Source organism: Peromyscus maniculatus, chromosome 22, assembly GCF_049852395.1.
Source record: "Peromyscus maniculatus bairdii isolate BWxNUB_F1_BW_parent chromosome 22, HU_Pman_BW_mat_3.1, whole genome shotgun sequence".
Taxonomy (NCBI): domain Eukaryota; kingdom Metazoa; phylum Chordata; class Mammalia; order Rodentia; family Cricetidae; genus Peromyscus; species Peromyscus maniculatus.
The window spans coordinates 31,885,031-31,905,610 of record NC_134873.1 but is presented as its reverse complement, the minus strand read 5'-3'; the positions used below and the strand labels follow the sequence as shown (position 1 = coordinate 31,905,610).

The 20,580-nt window shown below is 52.5% G+C and overlaps 1 protein-coding gene and 1 long non-coding RNA gene across 6 annotated transcripts in view; one reads left to right on the top strand and one right to left on the bottom strand.

Annotated features, from left to right (window-relative positions):
- Positions 1–1,910: 1,910 nt before the first annotated feature.
- Cys1 (cystin 1) lies at positions 1,911–17,701 on the bottom strand. 2 transcript variants are annotated; one of them, XR_013047070.1, is made up of 4 exons: positions 17,324–17,699; positions 9,056–9,108; positions 7,901–8,623; positions 1,911–3,781 (listed from the first exon to the last, which is right to left on the bottom strand). XR_013047070.1 is itself a non-coding variant. In XM_006976614.4 (3 exons), exons 1-3 carry the CDS (start codon positions 17,603–17,605, stop codon positions 3,676–3,678), a joined length of 441 nt encoding a protein of 146 aa, XP_006976676.3. In that variant the 5' UTR covers positions 17,606–17,701; the 3' UTR covers positions 1,911–3,675. The 2 variants fall into 2 exon arrangements, 1 of the variants encoding a protein (XP_006976676.3); XM_006976614.4 differs by lacking the exon at positions 7,901–8,623 and having other exon boundaries at positions 17,324–17,701.
- The window catches only part of LOC121825101 (uncharacterized), an 11,290-nt gene continuing 6,923 nt past the window's right edge, over positions 16,214–20,580 (top strand). Inside the window, exon 1 of one of the 4 annotated variants that reach the window (XR_013047074.1) lies at positions 16,214–16,870. This is a non-coding gene — a long non-coding RNA (uncharacterized LOC121825101). Of the gene's footprint in view, positions 17,164–20,580 lie in introns of all 4 variants that reach the window. The other 3 variants (XR_013047073.1, XR_013047072.1, XR_013047071.1) reach the window with 3 other exon arrangements.

The following is a 20,580-nucleotide window of genomic DNA, read 5'->3' as shown; positions in this document are numbered from 1 at the left end:
AAGGTTCAGGCCAGCCCTTCAAAGAAGGTCTAATTATGGAGCCTGCTTCCTAGAGGAAGCAACTAACCTTCAGAGTCTAGTAGGTGATTTATGGGTTAGCAGGAGGGCTCAGTCGATGAAGGACCTGTCACCCAGCCTGGGGACGTGTTTGCTCACAGGAATCCACATGGTGGAAAGAGAGAAGTACCTCGTGCAAATTGTCCTCTGACTTCCACACATGTGCACCATGGCATGTGCACTCGTGTACTACACACACACACACACACACAGGCACATGTGCATGTGTGCACACACAAAATGTAATAAAAAATACTTTAAAATAAAATGTGGCTTCTGCTCCTGAATGTTCAGAATCACCCAAGGACACCTTCCCCCCGTGTGCATGTATATGGAGAGAGAGCTGGGAGAGTGTATGTGCTGTGGGTGCATGCGTGCCACGGCATCCATGCATTGGAGGCAGGGCCACCTGCAGCAGGTGGTTCTTTCCTTCTGCCACTCCTCTGTGCCCTCTGGGGGTGGAACTCAAGCGGCCAGGCTTGGTACCAAGTGCTTTTACCTGCCGAGCATCACCTTGGCCCTTAAAAAAAAATTATTACATTTTATTTCTGTCCAACTCTTGACAGGAGGAGAAATACCCCCAGGGACCTGACACACAACTGCTGGCCTCCTGGCTACTGCTGAGAGACTCTGGGTCTCCAGAGTGCAACCCAGTGAGGCGGGGGGTGGGGGGGTGGGGTGGGGGGGGGTAGCCTTTGTCAGGGGACAGTGACATAGTGACATTCATTCATGAATCCCAGAATCTACCAGGGGTAGGGTAGGACTCCCAGGCAGGGACCTGGGCATCATTCCAGGAAATAAACTGCTTCTGGGAATTGGAAACATCAGAAAAGAGGGTGCTAAAAGCTTGTTCCAGAGCTGGGCGGTGGTGGCGCACGCCTTTAATCCCAGCACTCGGGAGGCAGAGGCAGGCGGATCTCTGAGTTCGAGGCCAGCCTGGTCTCCAAAGCGAATTCCAGGAAAGATGCAAAGCTACACAGAGAAGCCCTGTCTCGAAAAACCAAAAAAAAAAAAATAAAATAAAATAAAAATAAAAGCTTGTTCCAGGTAGTTTTGGCCAATCCCTGCTAGTGTGGGAGGTCCCTTCCAAGCTGAGCCAAGACCCCCTCATGAACACAAACCCTGGGGGTTTCTCAAAGCTCTGCCCCTCTGTCCAGAAAGCCTACCCATGATTTTTAACTGGAAGGGCTGAGTTTTCTCAAGCACAGCCTTGGGATCTTGGGGGAAATCTGCTGCAGCGCCGTCTGTGGTTACTTAGACATTCTGTGATGAGAACCAGGGTCAGCTCATGCTGTGTGGGGGCAGATCCCACCCTCTGCTCAGAGCTGGGCTCGTGGCTGGGCAAACAACATGGGCAGCCAACCGACAGGCAGCTGTGCAGGATGGGACCCGGGTGTGTACCTGGCACCCGGGCAGTACAGGAAGTTCTCCTGTGGGCTGCAGTGTACCCAACCCCACCTCTTGCAGGACCAGCCTCTCCAGAGCCTCAGTTTCCCCAGGACCACAGCTCACTTTGGGTGGCACACACTTGCTCTGGCTAGCCACTGCTCAGGACATCCTTGGAACTGAGGGATGTACATTTGTTTGTTTTCTGAGACGGAGTTTCTCTATGTAGTCCTGGCTGTCCTGGAACTCCCTTTGTAGACCAAGCTGACCTCGAACTCACAGAAATCCACCTGCCTCTGTCTCCCAAGTGCTGGGATTAAAGGTGTGCGCCACCACCGCCCGGCCCCCATCATTCCCTTAATCAGATGAATTATGTGAATTATGAATTGAATGTGCCTATTCAAACACAACATATAAGCTGTAAATATTTGCAACATCAAGTTCAAAGCCTGATTCGTCCTTCGGTAAAAAAAATGTAACATTTTAACCTCTTTTTAAAGCAAGCATTTGTAATATTTGGGCTAACATATTAAAATAGAAACAGCTCTCATCTTCATATCAAAAGCAGTGCTTTGAGCTTGGGTGCGATGCGGCGTCCGGCTGTGGGAGGTTTTGACCTCATGCTCAGCCATGACACCCCATGGCTCTGGGCTCCAACGGTGGCACCAGTCTCCCAGCTTCGAACTCAAAGGCACGCTTGTCAAGTCGTCACCGATGGTGGAGTCATTTGCGGGTGACAGCACAGGACTCTGGGTGTGGGGACAGTCCTGGTGACCATTCTTCCTTGGCCAGTCCAGGCCGAGCTCTGAGGAGACTCAGGCTGGTGGCAGTTCTCAGGAGAGGTGTGGTACCGGGGGAGGCCGCTGTTTGGCAGGGGAATATAACATAAACTGAGGCCTGCTCTGGCCTCGGCCAAAGCTGCCCCCATGCCCTCCTTCTCTACTGTGTTCTGACATGGAATCTCACTAAGCGGTTTGGGCTGGTCTTGCATTCACCATGTAGCCTCTCAATAGTCCTCTAGCCTTGGCCTGATTGCCTGCTTGGTGGTAAGCTGCGCCACCACTCCCAGATCTGTGAACCCTTCCTGCCGCACCCTCGACGGCGGTCCCGGTGCATCCACACACCCTACAGGACCCACCCAGGCCCTCCCCTCCTTCCCATAGACTCTCTGTATTTCCCATCTGCCCACTGGGAATGTCTGAAGGCTCTGCTGGCCTCATTACTGTGTCTGTCTTCCACCCGAGCAGGGAGGAGGAGAAGAGGTCCACAGCCAGACTGCCAGCCAAAGGGAATCTGGAGAGCAATTACCATGAAGACCTATCTCGAGTGGGCTCGCTCTCCCAGCTCCCGTCATCCGAGCAATCCTGCACTCAGCAGGATGGAGAAGGCACAGTGGCTGCTGGGAGATGAAGGGCTGGGAGATAGAGCCGCCCGACGGATAGGGCTTGAAAGGTCTTCAAGAACCTCGAGGATTCTCCCCCAGAGAGAAACTGAGGCCCAGAGAGAGAATCGATGAGCTCTGCATCCCCACCACAAGCTCACGTAATACTGGGATGCCAGAGCAGTCTGTGGATCCCGGCCCACGCTCTCTTCCTACGACATCCAAGCAGGGGAGGCTGGTGTGCTGTTGGAGGAGCCTCCAGCATGAGGAAGGGCAGAGCCGAGGGACAGTCTGAAATGCAGGCACTCGGTCCTTGCACCTGCAGCTTGCCCTGACCGCTACGCTGTTGGAAATGCAGTCTCTGGATCCATCTAGACCTCGGTGCTCGGGATCTGCCTGTCAGCCATACACTCAGGCTCTTTTGTGAGCAAGTGGAAACTGATATACATGGAATCCACTGTTTCCCTCTGGAGAACTCTCCGTGAAGACCAAGAACATACCTTGGTGGAACCTTCTAGAAGCCTGTGGCACACACAGATGCCAAGAGGGGTTGACCTTTCCCCTCCTGGAAAAGGAGTAAATAGAAAGGTTCAGGGGAACCACGCAACCAGGCTACCCCTGTGTGAGAGGAGGTGTTCACACACCCATGGCCCAGGACCTGTTTCTTCTTAATCTTGGTCCAGGACTCTGACGGAGAATCTTTAAAAATCAGTTTGGAAAAATGGCTGTATTCAAGAAGTGGGTTCGCTCTGGCTGGGCCACGGGCGGGGCAAGGTGGTGGTACCCTCTGACTCGCCCAGCTCACAGGCCTGCCAGGCCTGGTCGGTGGTGCCCGGGGATGCTCGGCCAGCTCAGCGGCAGTATTCCCTCTCGATGCTCGCCATCAGCTCCTCTTCAGAGTAATCGTAGGAGATGGCCGACTGCCCCTCGGGTCTCTTGTGGCTGCTGCCAGGGGCTCTGTGGGCGAGAAACGCAGATAAGGGTGGGTATCACCTTCAAACTCCTATTTCCTCTAGCAACCACGTGGTGGTCTTTAAGTGATCCATCCATCCTAACAACCAAACCAAAAACCTCTGCTCGAGGAGACTCCTGAATCTCTTTCCTACCCAACACATGGACACGATCATCTTCACCCATATCTGCCTCTGTCCCCCCATTTTACCCATCAAGACCTGCAATGAAAGTGAGGCAGGACAAGCTAGATGCCACGGTCCATCCAGGGCTCCTGGCTGACCTTCCGAGACCAGCGTCTGGGGCTCTGTATACATACTTCTCCCAAAACACAGAGTGAGAGACCTGGGTACCGCTGTTTGGGATCCTGAGATCAGCCTGCTGCCGAAGCATCTGTCTTTCCTACGATGTCTATGGGGCAAAGGGGAACATCCAGATGCTTTGGAGGAGGGCAGAGCTCCGTTGGCTTTGGTGACAGGAGCCCTATGGCCCTGGACCAGTCTCCATCAGTAAGAAGGAAGGACTGCATCTCAAGACTGACTAAGGGTGCTGCATGAAGTGCTGCATGCGTCTAAAACAGAGATGAGGGGCTGGAGAGGTGGCTCAGAGGTTAAGAGCACTGCTTGTTCTTCCAGAGGTCCCGAGTTCAGTTCCCGGCAACCACATGGTGGCTCACAACCATCTGTAATGAGATCTGGTGCCCTCTTCTGGCCTGCAGGCAGAACAGTGTATACATAATAAATAAATCTTAAAAAAAAAAAACCAGAGATGGGCACCCAGGAGGGACTGAAGAGTAGTAAGTGTGTGAGAGCTGCCTGCAGGTGTGCAAGCCTGGAACAGTGTGCATGTGAGCTGCCTGCAGCCGTGCAAGCCTGGAACAGTGTACATGTGAGCTGCCTGCAGCCGTGCAAGCCTGGAACAGTGTACATGTGAGCTGCCTGCAGCCGTGCAAGCCTGGAACAGTGTACATGTGAGCTGCCTGCAGCCGTGCAAGCCTGGAACAATGTACATGTGAGCTGCCTGCAGCCGTGCAAGCCTGGAACAATGTGCACGTGAGCTGCTTGCAGCCGTGCAAGCCTGGAACAGTGTACACGTGAGCTGCCTACAGCCGTGCAAGCCTGGAACAATGTGCATGTGAGCTGCCTGCAGCCGTGCAAGCCTGGAACAGTGTACATGTGAGCTGCCTGCAGCCGTGCAAGCCTGGAACAGTGTACACGTGAGCTGCCTGCAGCCGTGCAAGCCTGGAACAGTGTACACGTGAGTTGCCTGCAGCCGTGCAAGCCTGGAACAGTGTACACGTGAGCTGCCTGCAGCCGTGCAAGCCTGGAACAATGTGCATGTGAGCTGCTTGCAGCCGTGCAAGCCTGGAACAATGTACATGTGAGCTGCCTGCAGCCGTGCAAGCCTGGAACAGTGTACATGTGAGCTGCCTGCAGCCGTGCAAGCCTGGAACAATGTACATGTGAGCTGCCTGCAGCCGTGCAAGCCTGGAACAATGTGCACGTGAGCTGCCTGCAGCCGTGCAAGCCTGGAACAGTGTACACGTGAGCTGCCTACAGCCGTGCAAGCCTGGAACAGTGTGCATGTGAGCTGCCTGCAGCCGTGCAAGCCTGGAACAGTGTACACGTGAGCTGCCTGCAGCCGTGCAAGCCTGGAACAGTGTACATGTGAGTTGCCTGCAGCCGTGCAAGCCTGGAACAGTGTACACGTGAGCTGCCTGCAGCCGTGCAAGCCTGGAACAATGTGCATGTGAGCTGCCTGCAGCCGTGCAAGCCTGGAACAGTGTGCATGTGAGCTGCCTGCAGCCGTGCAAGCCTGGAACAGTGTACATGTGAGTTGCCTGCAGCCGTGCAAGCCTGGAACAGTGTACACGTGAGCTGCCTGCAGCCGTGCAAGCCTGGAACAATGTACACGTGAGCTGCCTTCAGCCGTGCAAGCCTGGAACAATGTACATGTGAGCTGCTTGCAGTCGTGCAAGCCTGGAACAATGTGCATGTGAGCTGCTTGCAGCCGTGCAAGCCTGGAACAGTGTGCATGTGAGCTGCCTGCAGCCGTGCAAGCCTGGAACAGTGTGCATGTGAGCTGCCTGCAGCCGTGCAAGCCTGGAACAGTGTACATGTGAGCTGCCTGCAGCCGTGCAAGCCTGGAACAATGTGCACGTGAGCTGCCTGCAGCCGTGCAAGCCTGGAACAATGTACATGTGAGCTGCCTTCAGCCGTGCAAGCCTGGAACAATGTACATGTGAGCTGCTTGCAGTCGTGCAAGCCTGGAACAATGTGCATGTGAGCTGCCTGCAGCCGTGCAAGCCTGGAACAATGTACATGTGAGCTGCCTGCAGCCGTGCAAGCCTGGAACAATGTACATGTGAGCTGCTTGCAGCCGTGCAAGCCTGGAACAATGTGCATGTGAGCTGCTTGCATCCGTGCAAGCCTGGAACAATGTGCATGTGAGCTGCCTGCAGCCGTGCAAGCCTGGAACAGTGTACATGTGAGCTGCCTGCAGCCGTGCAAGCCTGGAACAATGTACATGTGAGCTGCCTTCAGCCGTGCAAGCCTGGAACAATGTACATGTGAGCTGCTTGCAGTCGTGCAAGCCTGGAACAATGTGCATGTGAGCTGCCTGCAGCCGTGCAAGCCTGGAACAATGTACATGTGAGCTGCCTTCAGCCGTGCAAGCCTGGAACAATGTACATGTGAGCTGCTTGCAGTCGTGCAAGCCTGGAACAATGTACATGTGAGCTGCCTTCAGCCGTGCAAGCCTGGAACAATGTACATGTGAGCTGCTTGCAGTCGTGCAAGCCTGGAACAATGTGCATGTGAGCTGCCTGCAGCCGTGCAAGCCTGGAACAATGTACATGTGAGCTGCCTGCAGCCGTGCAAGCCTGGAACAATGTACATGTGAGCTGCTTGCAGCCGTGCAAGCCTGGAACAATGTGCATGTGAGCTGCTTGCATCCGTGCAAGCCTGGAACAATGTGCATGTGAGCTGCCTGCAGCCGTGCAAGCCTGGAACAGTGTACATGTGAGCTGCCTGCAGCCGTGCAAGCCTGGAACAATGTACATGTGAGCTGCCTTCAGCCGTGCAAGCCTGGAACAATGTACATGTGAGCTGCTTGCAGTCGTGCAAGCCTGGAACAATGTGCATGTGAGCTGCCTGCAGCCGTGCAAGCCTGGAACAATGTACATGTGAGCTGCCTTCAGCCGTGCAAGCCTGGAACAATGTACATGTGAGCTGCTTGCAGTCGTGCAAGCCTGGAACAATGTGCATGTGAGCTGCCTGCAGCCGTGCAAGCCTGGAACAATGTACATGTGAGCTGCCTGCAGCCGTGCAAGCCTGGAACAATGTACATGTGAGCTGCTTGCAGCCGTGCAAGCCTGGAACAATGTGCATGTGAGCTGCTTGCATCCGTGCAAGCCTGGAACAATGTGCATGTGAGCTGCTTGCAGCCGTGCAAGCCTGGAACAGTGTACATGTGAGTTGCCTGCAGCCGTGCAAGCCTGGAAGAGTGTACATGTGAGTTGCCTGCAGCCGTGCAAGCCTGGAACAATGTACATGTGAGCTGCTTGCAGTCGTGCAAGCCTGGAACAATGTGCATGTGAGCTGCTTGCAGCCGTGCAAGCCTGGAACAATGTGCATGTGAGCTGCTTGCAGCCGTGCAAGCCTGGAAGAATGGCAGTGGCTACCCTTCTGGCCTGTCCTTGGGGAGTCTCTCCTGACTGCTGTTGGAGGAAAAGGAATGCAAATAAGGGGCTCAGCCTACCTTTAGAACAAGCCAGGGAGTCGTGCAGGATGCTGGCTGTCCGGCCAGAATGCCAGAGCATTCTGGAGTGCCCCGACAGGAACAAGCCCCTCTAGGGTGACCCCTGCCAGTCCCTGGCACTAGGAGATGTGAGAGCTGAGACCTTAAGGGTTAAGGGTATCTAAGGTCACTGCAGACTGGCTGTGGACTCCCCCACGTTGTCTGCTCCTGCTAGGCATGCTGATACTCCTGCAGGCGGGACCCCAGAGAGGAGGGGGCAGGAGACATGGGCTGGAGAGGGGGCTGGGCGCAGCTCCGTGGTCCCTGCGCTCTAAGGGACCAGAACCACTGACATTCTTCCTTGTGTGTTTGTGTGCATGTACTTACTTGTGTGAGTGTGTACATATGTGTTGAGGTACTCATGCCATGGCACACAATAGATTTTGAAGGACAACTTGCAGATGTTGGGTTCTCTTCTATCATCTGGAGATTTAACTTAGGTCGTCAGACGTGGTGGTAAGTGCCTCTACCTGCTGAGGCATCTTGCTGCCTCGCCCACTTTCTTCTCTGTACTGGGCAGTCGTCCTGGGCCATTGCAATGCCAGGGGAGGACTCTACCCCTGGACTGTACTCCCAGCCCCCCTGAGGGGGATTAAATGTTCTGGGGCACTATGTGCAGGGTCTGGGGTGTTTGTTTGTTTGAGACAGGGTCTCACGGTGTAGCCCAGCCTGGTCTGCAACTCCTGCCTCTGCCTCCCCAGTACTGGGATTAGAAGCTGAGCCACCAGCCTGGCAACACCAAATGTGAAACTTGCAGGGGAGTTTGAAGTGCATTTTCCTGGTGACCTTTTGGAGCTACCGGTGATTATTGTCACCGTCTAGGCTGTGAGGTCCTTATGGCAAAGGACAGTCTTTACAGATGGAACTGCTGGATATAGCAGCCAGGACACCTGAGGATGTCTGGATGAACCTGAAGGGTCCAGAATGGCCACAGAGAAGCCCGGTCATGACCGCATACAGGAGGAAGTTCAGAGCTGCTGTGAGCGACTGGGCTGCTGTGACCTCCCTTGGCTCCCCTTGAGAACTCAGCTCTCCATGAACCTCACGGACCTGCAGGTCAGTGGGGACAGGAGCGCTTTGAGGTGACTAGATCTGAAGCCCTGTGTGTTAGGACCCGCCCAGCGTCCTGACGTTATCTGACGTCATCTGACGTAATCTCCCTTTAATTGGAAAACATCCCTCCCCCTCCTCCTCCTCTCTCTGCACCTCTGTTTTCCTTTCTCTCCTTTTCTCCCTCTCTCTTTTCCTCTTTTTCTCTCTATTCCCTCTCCCCTCCCCCTCTAATAAAACTTTGCACGTGGATGCTGCGCCTGCATGGCATGGGTAACTTTCCACAGGTCCACACTGCAGCCCGCTGCCATGTCTTCATGGCGCATCTCCCTCACCCTCGGGGCACCTTGGCCCAGCACATCAAGGCGTCCCGCATGCTGTATCACAACACTGTGGGCTTGTGGAGGACATGAAACCCCTTTCCATACTTACCCAGAGGCACAGCTGTCTTCTGGGGTGTCCTTAATCTTCTTTTCTGGGGACACCTTGAACAGGAGGAAAGGAAGAGGTGTTGTAGAATATTATTTTAAGGCGTGTTGCTTTTGTTTATGCTGCATGTGTTTAACTCTGTGAAGCTGTGTTCCTGTGCCTGTCTAAAACACCTGATTGGCTAATAAAGAGCTGAACGGCCAATAGCGAGGCAGGAGAAAGGAAAGACGGGGCTGGCAGGGGAGAGTATATATAGAAGAAGAAACCTGGAAAAGGAGTGAAAAGGAGGAGCCAGAGAAGGAGGAGGACGTCAGGGGCCAGCCACCCAGCTACAGGGCAAGCCCGGAGTAAGAGTAAGATTTACAGGAGTAAGAGAACAGGAAAAGCCCAGAGGCGAAAGGTGGATGCGATAAATTAAAGTTAAGGAAAGCTGGCAAGAAACTAAGCTGAGCTAAGGCCGGGCATTTATAATTAAAAATAAGCCTCCATGTCTGAATTTATTTGGGAGCTGGGTAGTGGGACCCCCCAGAAGAATAAAAAACAACAACAAAGAGGTATAAAAACTTGATTAACGCTCTGACTTTATGGGGAGGAGAGCAGTCACCATGTTTAAGTCACAGACTGCAAACATCAGAATGGGGAAGGTTCTCTCCAACTCTGGAGCTCCAGTTACCCATTTTACAGTCAAGAAAACTGAGGCTGGCTGGGTAGCGGTGGCACACGCCTTTAATCCCAGCACTCGGGAGGCAGAGCCAGGCGGATCTCTGTCTTGAGATCTAAGACAGGCACCAGAACTACACAGAGAAATCCTGTCTTCAAAAACAAAACAAAACAAAAAAAGTAAGAACTTGTCTCAAAATATACATGTGTATGTTTACTTAAACAACTAAACAATTATTATTTTTAGAGAGAACTGTGAACACTATTTCCGTTGCACACAAGCAGCCTAGCCTAAGGCATTTTGTTAGAGCAGTTTGAAGGGACAGCGATGCAAAGACAAGGGGGAAAAGACTCTAAAAGCTTCTTAGGACAAAAAGCTCAGGTAAAGCCTGGCCACCTAGAGTCAGGAATGAGAGGACGAGACAGATAGCAGTAGGCAGCGGCAGCTCACAGACTGTAGTCACAGTGTTCCAAGGATGTGCGAGAGCCGTAATTCTAATTCTAGAATCCATCAGCATAAACTAACATTTTTTCAGACATTCAGTTTATCAACTGTTGCCTGTTCTGGAGAAAATTGTGTGTGTGTGTGTGTGTGTGTGTGTGTGTGTGTGTGTGCTCAAGCAGGTAGAGGTGTGTGTGCATGTATGTGCGGGGCAGGCTGAAGTCAAGTGTATTCCTCTATAACTCTACTTTTCTGTCTTGTTTGTGTTTTTAGCCTAGAGTTCAAAGCTTGGCTAAACTGCCTGGCCAGTGAGCTCCAGGGATCCCTTTCTCAATCCCCAGAGCATCGTCATTATAGGTTTTCATCAGCACCCCTGGTCAGTCCCCAGAGCACCGTGGTTACAGGTGCACACCACCCCTGGCTTTTCCATGGGTCTTCATGTTTATACAGCAGGTACTTTTCTCACTCCCCAAAGATATTTGAAAGTTTCTTCTTTTAAGCTAGATAGGGGTTGGTGGAGAGATTGCTCAGTAATTGTGACGGCTGTTCTTGGTTGTTAACCTGACAACATCTGGAATGAACTACAATCCAGAAGTGGAGGGCACACCTGTGAGAGGTTTTTTGTTGTTTGGTTTGAAGAGGGTGAATCTACTTCTAGCCTGGATGTCTGAGGTAAGAAGACACACTGCCTTTGATCCAGCTCTTGAGGCAGGAAGGCACACCTCTAATCTGGGCCACACCTTCTGCTGGAAAGCCTATCTGAGGACATGGAAGAAGGAAGCTTTTGCCCTTTGCCTGCTTGCTCTTGCCTTGCTAACAGGTCCATTCCTTCACTGGCATCAGAGCCTGCTTCTTTGGAATTCCAGCGCCTACTGAAGACCAGCTGAGACATCCAGTCTGGCGGACTGAGCCACTTCTAGAGTCTAGGACTTTCTGTTCATAGCCTGACATTGTTGGATTAGTTGGAGCATGGTCTGTAAGTGACTCCAATAAATCCCCCTTTTTATATAGAGAAAAGTAGACTCATTCTATAAGTCCTGTTACTCTAGAGAGCCTTAATATAGCAGTTAAGAATAAGTGTGTGCCGCTCCCACAGAGTACCTGGGTTTGGTTACAGCATCTCCATATCAGCTCAGAACTGCCTGTAACTCCAGCCCAGGGGATCTAGTCCTGCCTTCTGGCTCCGCAGGCACCCGCATGCATGTGGTGCATATAAACACACGCAGGCACATACTCTCACAAATAAGTAAATACTATTGTTCAAGTCCAGCTGAGACCAGTGTCACACACTGGTAATCCCAGCACTCAGGAAGCTGAGGCAGGGGGATCAGGAGTTCAAAGCCATTTTCAGCTACAAAGGGAATATAGGGCCAGCCTGAGCTACGCAAGACCCTGTCTCAAATACCAAAAAAACCCCAAAACACCCAGAAAAGAAACCACTTTACCTGTGGTAAAATACACATTACCAGACCGGCGGTGGTGGTTGGTTTGATTTGGGGGGTTGTTAGTTTGTTTTACGGTGGGCACGTCACCACACTGACAGACAGAAAAGCATTAAGGGGACCTCCAGTAACTCTAATCAATCCACCAGTGGGCAGTTTTCAAGATTCTGCCAGTCAAGCTCCGCTCTTCACCACCAGAGGGCACTGGTCTTCCACCACGGTGGTCAGTGTTAGTGGCCTCATAGGAAGTGTTCCTGTGGCTTCCCTGAAAGCCTCAGCCCTCTATAACAACCTCCAACTCCCAATAGGAAGCGAGATACATGCGACTCCATTCCTTACCCTAACAGAACAGAGACCAACATGGAGGGGTCAAGGCCACCTGTGTCTCCCCAGTTTCAAAGGAACTGGCTTTGAAAGACCGTGGTTTCCCATTTCTGGGGTTTCCTGGTGGAATGTGCCATCCTTTCATCAAGGCTGGCTCCTGGAGTGCCATCTGATGCACTGAGGAGACTTCTGGCTGGGGTTTCTCCACTCCCTGACGGTGCTCAGCTGCTTGCTGTCTTTCCTATGGGGCATTCCTTCCTCAGAGCCTCTGTGTTGCGGCGTGGACTCCCTCCCTGGTGCGGCGTGGACTCCCTCCGTGGCCTCCCCAGCACTGTGTGAGTCAACCCCATGTTTCACCCTTCTTGAGGTCAGGTCAACACACCACTTCATGCTGTTTCCGGGCGTGATCTCTGCTCTGGCCTTGACTGCAGACACCCTGGTACTGTCTAGGAGGTCTTGGTTTTGCTTGGGCTGTGACTCCAGCATCTGCAGGTCCTTCTGGTGAGTCGACTCCGCAGCTGTGAGCTCCTTTTTATAGCTTCCTCACCTCACATTCCACCGCAGGGCAAGCCATGCTCACCCGAAAGTCTTGGCTGGTGGCCACAGCGAGACTCCCCCAGTCCGCCTCGGCTACAGTAAATCCCAAAGCAGCGAATGAAATGTCACTGAGCTCCAAAAGAAGGTCTCACTGTTCCATGCAGGCTTGTGAAGAAAGATCTATATACACTCTCAGGGATGGCGATGCCCTTCATGACTTCCCTAGGCCACCACTGACTGGGGGTTGGGAAGTTGGGGTGGGGGTGGGGAGATAATGGAGTTCCTATCCCAGTATGGAAAGCGCTGAATAGATGGTGTTGGTACTGAACCAAAGTCTTCTCTAAAAGTGCCCTCAAATGTCACCAGTGCAACCATCGACTCTGGGACTGAGACAGTGCAGTGAGTCGGTGACCTGGCAGAGCTCTGTCTGTGACCTTCCCCCAGCAGGGCCCTGCCGCAAACATTTGAAAAGGCAGGAGAACACTGCAGTCCCCTGCTCCCCCCCCCTCCATGGATGAACCCGTATCCGATAGCTGGTTTGACCCAGCAAGAGACCGCTGATTGAGGGGGCGCTGCTGTGTTCTTCAAAATCACTAAATGACTTTAAAAACCACCGATTCCAACCCCTAGATTTCTCTAGCTTTCCCATTCTGTAGAGTTTGAAGTTTCAGATCTTCAACTAATACCCCTGATGTCTGAGATCTACTGACGCTGGGAAAGGATTTCTGCCTTGGGCATTTCATGTGGCCATGAGATTAAAAATTAATCCAGAATGGTAACAGGAGAGGGGTGTAGGGCCATGACTTAAAAAACAGGAATTTGGTAAACCATCTCATGGTTCCTTAAAACATGGAAGGATACATGCAGGGAAAAACCTGTTTATGAGATGGTTTAGTAGGACAATTCGAAACAGACATAAATACACATACCTAAAATAAGATAGTTAATAAGGTTATCTTATCTTTAATTTTTTTCTTATAACCCTCAATTTGACAAAACCAAAACAAATAAATCTAGCCTCAAAAAATTCCTAAATAGCTAGGCATAGTGGCACACACCTGTAATCCCAGCTTTTTTTGATCTTGTACTCCATAAATAAGTACAATTATTGTGCCATTAAAAAATAAAATATATTAAAAATATGGGTGAACATGGAAAGCATTAACACATGACTGAGACTCAAGTACTCATTAAAATATTAGCTCAAACTACCTTTTGTTTTTATTCTTATTTTTTAATTATTTGTACTCTGTGTGTGTATGTGTTTATGTGTGTATGGGCACGCACGTGCGTGTTTGAGCAGGAGTGCAGTGCCCTCAGAGCCCAGAAGGAGGCATCAGATCCCCTGGAGGGAGTTACAGGGAGAAGCCAGCAGCCTCACAGGGGTTGTGGGAACTCAACTCAGGCCCTCTGCAATAGCAGGGAAAACACAGAGTGACTGAGCCAGCCCTCCAGCCCTCTAGAACTTTTTGTTTTTTTAAATAAAGCCCAGTACAACATGACATTCAGGATGATGATTCAGGGATAATGCATAATCAGACAGGAAAGCATCCCCGTCAACAGCGGTTGCGATTTTCCTGTTTTCTTGCTTTCTGGTGGAGTAAAGGATCAGACTCAAGGCATTATGCATGCTAGGTACAACCTCAACCCGCCAGCTGCCATGTTTAAATGAAGGCCCGTAAAAGGATTGTCATTTAATTTTGATGTTCTCTTATAAAAACAAAAACAAAAAACTCCTACGTGTTAGAAGGTTATGAATATAAGGAAAAAATTCTTTCCTAGTAAAAGAATAGGAATAGTATATCCATGCCCCGTCAGAGGGTCCTTTTTGCTTGGGGGGACATTCTCTCAAACATTTTGAACAAAGGCCACCTTCCATGGATGGTTCTTGAACTTGCAATTCTTGTCTATCTCAGTGGTGAGTCACTAATGCAGAGTCCTGTAAGATGTACAGCTCCTAGCTGGGCAGTGGTGGCGCATGCCTTTAATCCCAGCACTAGGGAGACAGAGGCAGGCAGATCTCTGAGTATGAGTTCAGCTTGGTCTACAGAGTGAGTTCCAGGACAGCCAGTGCTACACAGAAACCCTGTCTTGAAAAAACAAAAAAGAAAGAGAAAAAAAAAATATGTACAGCTCCTCCTGAAGGAATCAGCTGCAGATGTAAGCAGATGTAGGCCAGTTACACAGCTCAGAAGACAGAAGCGTGGGTACCAAGCTCTAGTACGTGCAGTGTTTTTAGAGGCAGGGGCCTCATTTCCTGGTTTTGTCTCCTAGGACTCTGGGATTCATTCATTAGTTTGAGAAACATTCACGGCACAGAGGACACATCTGAGGTATTCCCCCCGCCCCTCCCAAAGAGTAACCACTGCTTTGACTTCACACTTCCTGTGGTTGATATACTGTGCACCCCAATAAACTTATCTGGGGTCAGACCAGAACAGACACTAGATAGACTTAGAAGCCAGGCATGGTGGCACACCCCTTTAGTCCCAGGACTTGAGATCTCATGTCTTGCTCAGGAAAGACATACGCCTTTAATCCCAGGAAGTGATGGCAGGAAGCAGAAAGGTATATAAGGCATGAGGACCAGGACTAGAGGTCTTTTTAAGCTTTTAGGCTTTTAGCAGCAGTTCAGCTGAGATCCATTCGGGTGAGGACTCAGAGGCTTCCAGTCTGAGGAAACAAGATCAGCTGAGAAGTCGGCAAGGTGAGGTTGGATGTGACTTGTTCTGTTTCTCTGATCTTTCAGCCTTCACCCCAATACCTGGCTCTGGGTTTGTTTTTATTAATAAGACCTTTTAAGATTCGTCTACGACTTACTTTCTTTCTTTTTCTCAAGCAGGTTTTTCTGCGTAGTCCTCGCTGTCCTGGAACTCACTCTGTAGACTAAGCTGGCCTCAAACTCACAGAGATCTACCTGCCTCTGCTTCCTGAGTGCTGAGCTGGGATTAAAGGTGTGCGCCACCACTCACCTGGCACACAGTTTATTTCTTTTCTCTCTTTCTCTCTCTCTCTCTCTCTCTCTCTCTCTCTCTCTCTCTCTCTCTCTCTCTGTTTTTTGTTTTTTCGAGACAAGGTTTCTCTGTGTAGCTTTGCACCTTTCCTGGAACTTGCTTGGTAGCCCTGGCTGACCTGGAACTCACAGAGATCCGCCTGCCTCTGCCTCCTGAGTGCTGGGACTAAAGGTGTGCGCCACCACTGCCCGGCTATTTCCTGAACCTAATCTCATACCTCTCTCTCTGCTACTGCTTGGGTCCAGAACCCGGTCAGCTGGACAGCCAGCGTAACCCTGGTGGATCGTGGTGCCCCAAGCTTCCTCTGTCTGATTCACCCCTCTCCTGTGTTGAGACGTCTCCCCAACAACACGAAACCATGCTCCCTTCAGCCTTCAAATACTCACGTCTTCCTCAGTAGAGTCTACACCTCCTGACATAGCAAGACATCGATGCTGAAGACCTCTGCAGCCACACCCCAGCTAGTGTACCACCATCGTCAGGGTACACAGAGCCCCCCCCCCATTCTCTGCTCTTGTCCTCTGACCACTTCGGACTAAAGAAGTCACCCCTCCTGTGGTCTCATCGGACTGACTTCTCACCACCCCATTCTATACTTGATCTTTGGACCTTCTTCCCCACTGGATCCCAGGCCAGCGCTCTGGGCACCTGTCCTTGTCCCTAAGACCTAAAGCAAGCCCCACTTACCAGGGGCTATTTCGGTATCCGGTATCTGGGAGTTCCTGTCTCAGAGGCTCTTCCTGCTGATACTCAGCAAGACTGGGAAAAAATCCATTCATTTCCAAACTTTTGAAGTTCTCCAAGCACTTGAGAAAGACACTGAGAACTGGTGTCCTTGCATTGTCAAAATCCCCAACTGTTTGTTCTTGGTTTGGTGTTACGTAACTGCAGGCTGATGTAGTCTTAGAGGAATCCCGTTATATAATTCAGTCCGCCTCACTACGGCTCCCTTTTCCTGTTGTGAACCTCCACGGGGCAGCGGGGAGGAGGGATATGGGACAGAGCTCTGTTCCCGGTGGGGCTGAGGGGTCTTCCCACCATTCCAGTGGCCTTTCCTGGTAGCCCGGCCCGAGAAGACATTCTGTCTGTCTCTGCAGCCGGCAGCGAAGCCTCCGGCTATGGCTGGACACTGCCTCTGGCCTCCTCTCCCAGCCAGGAGCCGCTAAGATGGTTCTGAATTTTAGCTCTGTAGCCGCCAAGACGTGCCAAACCAGAGCGCTGGTTTTTTCATTGTTTTTTCTAGAACGGCGCGGGTGTCGTTACAAGTGTTCAGCAAGAGAGGAGAAGGAAGCCCAAAGAAGTCAACGCATCTTAAAAATAGCTTGCAACTTGGGAATTGCAAGCCAAAGATCCGGACGCGTCCGACTCGCCAGGGCGTTTTCGAACCACTCTTTGGCAGGTGATCCACCCACTTCCCGCCTCCTCCCATCCCCCTGTGCCGCCTGATGGCCGAGGCGGAGGCCCTCCCTTGCGGGTCACTTCCCACCTGAGCGGCAAGGATGCTGCAGCTGGAGTTGCTTGCAGCCCCACTGAGACGGGGAGGCGAGCCCTGGACCAGAAGAAAGTTCTAGGTGTTTCTGCCAACTGTTGTTGGTACTCGGTCCTTTAAGGCTGTGCCTGTGAGTCACCCCCGAAATAGAGACAGTAGCGGGCACCCACCGAGGAGGCAGAGTGAGAATATGCAGGGGTGGGGTAAGGAAGGGGCACAACGCCCTAGGATGGATGGACGGGGGGAGGGGGTGTGCACACTGGTTTAGCTGGGGACCGAGGGGACAGTAGGGACGGAGGCGTGGGTGGGAGGACACTGGGGCTACAGAGGGACGAGTCCGGAGGGACAGGCGCCCACACTCACCGCGGGAGGGAGCCGGGCGGGGCCGCGTGGGGTCGGCTCCCGGGGTCCCCAGGCCTCCGACTCGGCCAGCAACTGGTCCAGCAGGCGCAGGGTCTCCTCCCGGCCGCCGGGGGGCGTCGCGGGGCGGGGATCGCGGCCGGTCTCCTCCTGTGTCGCCGCCGTCCGGGCCTGGTCAGCCGTGCCGCCCTCCGAGGTTGCCTCTCCAGGGCCCGCCTGGCGCCTGTCGGGGCTGCGCCGCCGCCGCCTCGGGATCCGGCCGCTCCGGCTGCTGCCGCTGCCCATGGCGCGCACCCAGCCTGGAGCGCGCAGCAGCGGGGGAGACGCGGAGCCCGGACCGGACTGGGGCGGGAACGCGGCGGGCGGGACGGGGCGGGGGAGCAGGGAGGGGGGACTCCTGGAGGACTGAGGAGGGGTGTGCGATGGAGAGATGGACGGGGGTGGGGAGTCACGGGGGATGGGGGGACATGGGGGGATGAGCCGGAGGAGTCGTGGGGATGGGAGCGATGGAGAGGAGAGGCGAGGGTGATCTGGGGGGCTGGAGAAGACAGAGGCTGGTGGGGGAGGTGGGGGATGCTGGGGGGAATGGGAGGATAGGGAAAGACGGGGGTAGCTTCGGGGATGGGGGTGGAGATGAAGGACGCGTTGCGGGGCGGGGTGGGGGAGTGCCCGGGACAGGGAGAAAATAAAGAAGGTGATCCTGGGGGGAGGAGGGTAAGAGGGATGAGGAGAGGGTAGGGGTGTCAGGCCGGGAAACCCCCCAGGAGATGGGAGGGCCCCGGGGTAGAGTTGTACTGGAAGGAGGTGGAACAGAGTGAGAGTTGTATGGGAGCCTTAAGGGGCGCGGGCTGGGTAGACTTGGAGAGAAGTCAGGGTGTGGGGATCATCTTGGAGAAGTTTAGGGGAGCTTTATGGGTGGAAGTCATTCTTGGGGCAAGGGGAGCAAGAAACCGGCTGAAGGGAGCTGGGGATAAAAGACAGGAATGCCTTGCAGCAGAGCCGAAGGCCAGGGGAGAGGGGGTCGCTGGGGACTCAGGGTAGAGGTGTGAGAGAGCGGAGGCAGAGTAGGCGAGAGACGGAGACGAGAAAAGGAGAACCAGGCGTGTGAGGAAGAGAGAATGTCCAGGGGAGGGGAGAGCCTCAGGGTGGCTGGCCAGCGGAGCGGGGTTGAGAGGCTTGCACCAGGGCCCGGGGCGGGGCGCGCTAGAGGGGTGTGTCCCTGGAACAAGATTCTCCAGGCCGAGAGCAAAGACTCTGGGGTGGGCGTGTGAACCTGGGAGGGACCGCTGCCCAGGAACCTGGGGCGGTTGGATCGTGGAAGGCTAGACTCCTGGGTGGAACGGGGTGAACTTCGAGGTCGAAAGGCCATCACCCCTTCTCTGGCCTCGGGTTGGGGCCGCTGTAGCCCGTTCGTTCACTGCAGGCTCTGGTTTCCTTAGTCTCCCGGTGGTGTAGGTCTGGTTTCTTAAGCAGTTCCCACACCAGGCTCCCTACAGGCCTGGGGCGACCCTGGATCCGCTAGATTTGTGCTTTCGTTTTTTTTGTTTTGTTTGTTTGTTTGTTTTCCAGGGTTTCTGGCCATCATGGAACTCACTCTGTAGACCAGGCTGGCCTTGAACTCAGAGATCCTCCTGCCTCTGCCTCCTGAGATTTGTGCTTTTATGGGACACTGACCCCGCAGGCCGTTTGAGGGGACAGAGAGAGCATATAGGTAGGTGACTTAAACAAACTCCTGTGGATCCCAGAGGAGCCGTTGGGTGGTTTGACCTCTTGGAGCCTCAGAGTAGAAGCAGGACAGTGCAAATATTTCAGCGCATCTAGTAAACAGCCTGCCCTTCAGTGGCCTCCTCACGTTTAGACTGCCCCAGCCTAGGCAATCAGACCCCAGACCAAACAAGAGGGAACAGGACCCTACTAGAACCAAGGTACACATGCCCACCAACCAACCACACACACACACACACACACACACACACACACACACACACACACACACACACACGTCATCAGAGCCTCAGAACACACACACATCATCATCATCATCATCATCATCATCATCATCATCATCGGAGCCTCAGAGTGTGCAAACAGAGCTCCAGAAAAAAAAAAAACCCAAATGCTTATCACCTTAGAGAAAAAAAAAGATATTTAAATGAAGAATAAAAAGAAAACAATCCCCCAAGGGGGAGGCAGGAATACTGCTGGTCATGAGCCTAGCCTTTCCTCCTTTCCTGGCTATTTAAAATAAATAAAGCTCTTATTTTTAAGTGAATTAATGTCATCTACTATAGGAAAGGCTCCAACCCAGGAGTCTGGACCCTACCATGGGCTGATCTTCTGCCTGCTTCCTTTCCAGAACTTTCCAAGGCAGGGTTGATTTAAATATCCTGAGTTTAGCTTTCTCTGGTTTTGACCTGCCAATAACCCCCGATCCATACTGGATGGCAGACCCACTGTGGAAGTGGGATTTGGGGCTAAACTCTCCCAAATTCGGGGTGAGATTTTCCTGTTTTAATCACCGCAGGAGTAGACGTTAGAACTGTATGCCCGTGGAAGTGGGATGAACGTGAGACCAGAGCTGGGCCGGTGTGTTTGTATTACCATGAGAACCGGAGTGGAGCCAGTGTTTACACCCTCTCCTCTTCCTTCTTCCTTTTTAATGGGATCTCTTGATTATCCAGATGTAGGGGATGGGGCCAGATGCATGACTTGCTGACATTTGGGTGTTCCAAGTGCACAGATGTGTCTAGGGTAGAAAGGACTGACCTAAGTTTTCTCTTTATGAAAACAAATTCTCATCTTGAAACTCTTCAAGCTGGAAAAAAAAAAATCCAGAGGGAAAGAAATTTTTCTTGAACGAAGTTCAACTCAGTTTAATCATTTAAAAGAAAACATGTTTTACTCCTGCCCAAGTGGAGTCGCGTCATGTGACTCAGAGTTTAAATATAGCTGGAGCTCCTGTGTTCTCGAGAGCAGCCAACTTTTTCTGGCCACTCTTGACTTCACGGTTTCTCCAGACTCGTCTCCTCAGCCGTGCTTGCTTGCCCAGGAGTCGGGCCAAAGCCCACGTTCTTTCTGAGATCACGTATAATGTCAGCCTCATTTGGAGTCCTGGCTTCTGTATTAGAGGCTGGAAGACCCAGCCTGAGTGGGCCATCATGCCACATGCCCATGTCCACATGCCACATGTCCCAGCACTCAAGAAGCAGAGGCAGGAGGATTAGGAGTTCCGGGTCATCTCGGGCTATCCATAGCAAATT

Coding starts and splice junctions, on each gene's coding strand:
- Cys1 (XM_006976614.4), bottom strand. CDS start 17,605: ATGGGCAGCGGCAGCAGCCGGAGCGGCCGGATCCCGAGGCGGCGGCGG. Junction 9,109..17,323: donor CCGCCCGGCTCCCTCCCGCG/GTGAGTGTGGGC, acceptor CTCCTGTTCAAG/GTGTCCCCAGAAAAGAAGAT. Junction 3,782..9,055: donor GAAGACAGCTGTGCCTCTGG/GTAAGTATGGAA, acceptor TCTCGCCCACAG/AGCCCCTGGCAGCAGCCACA.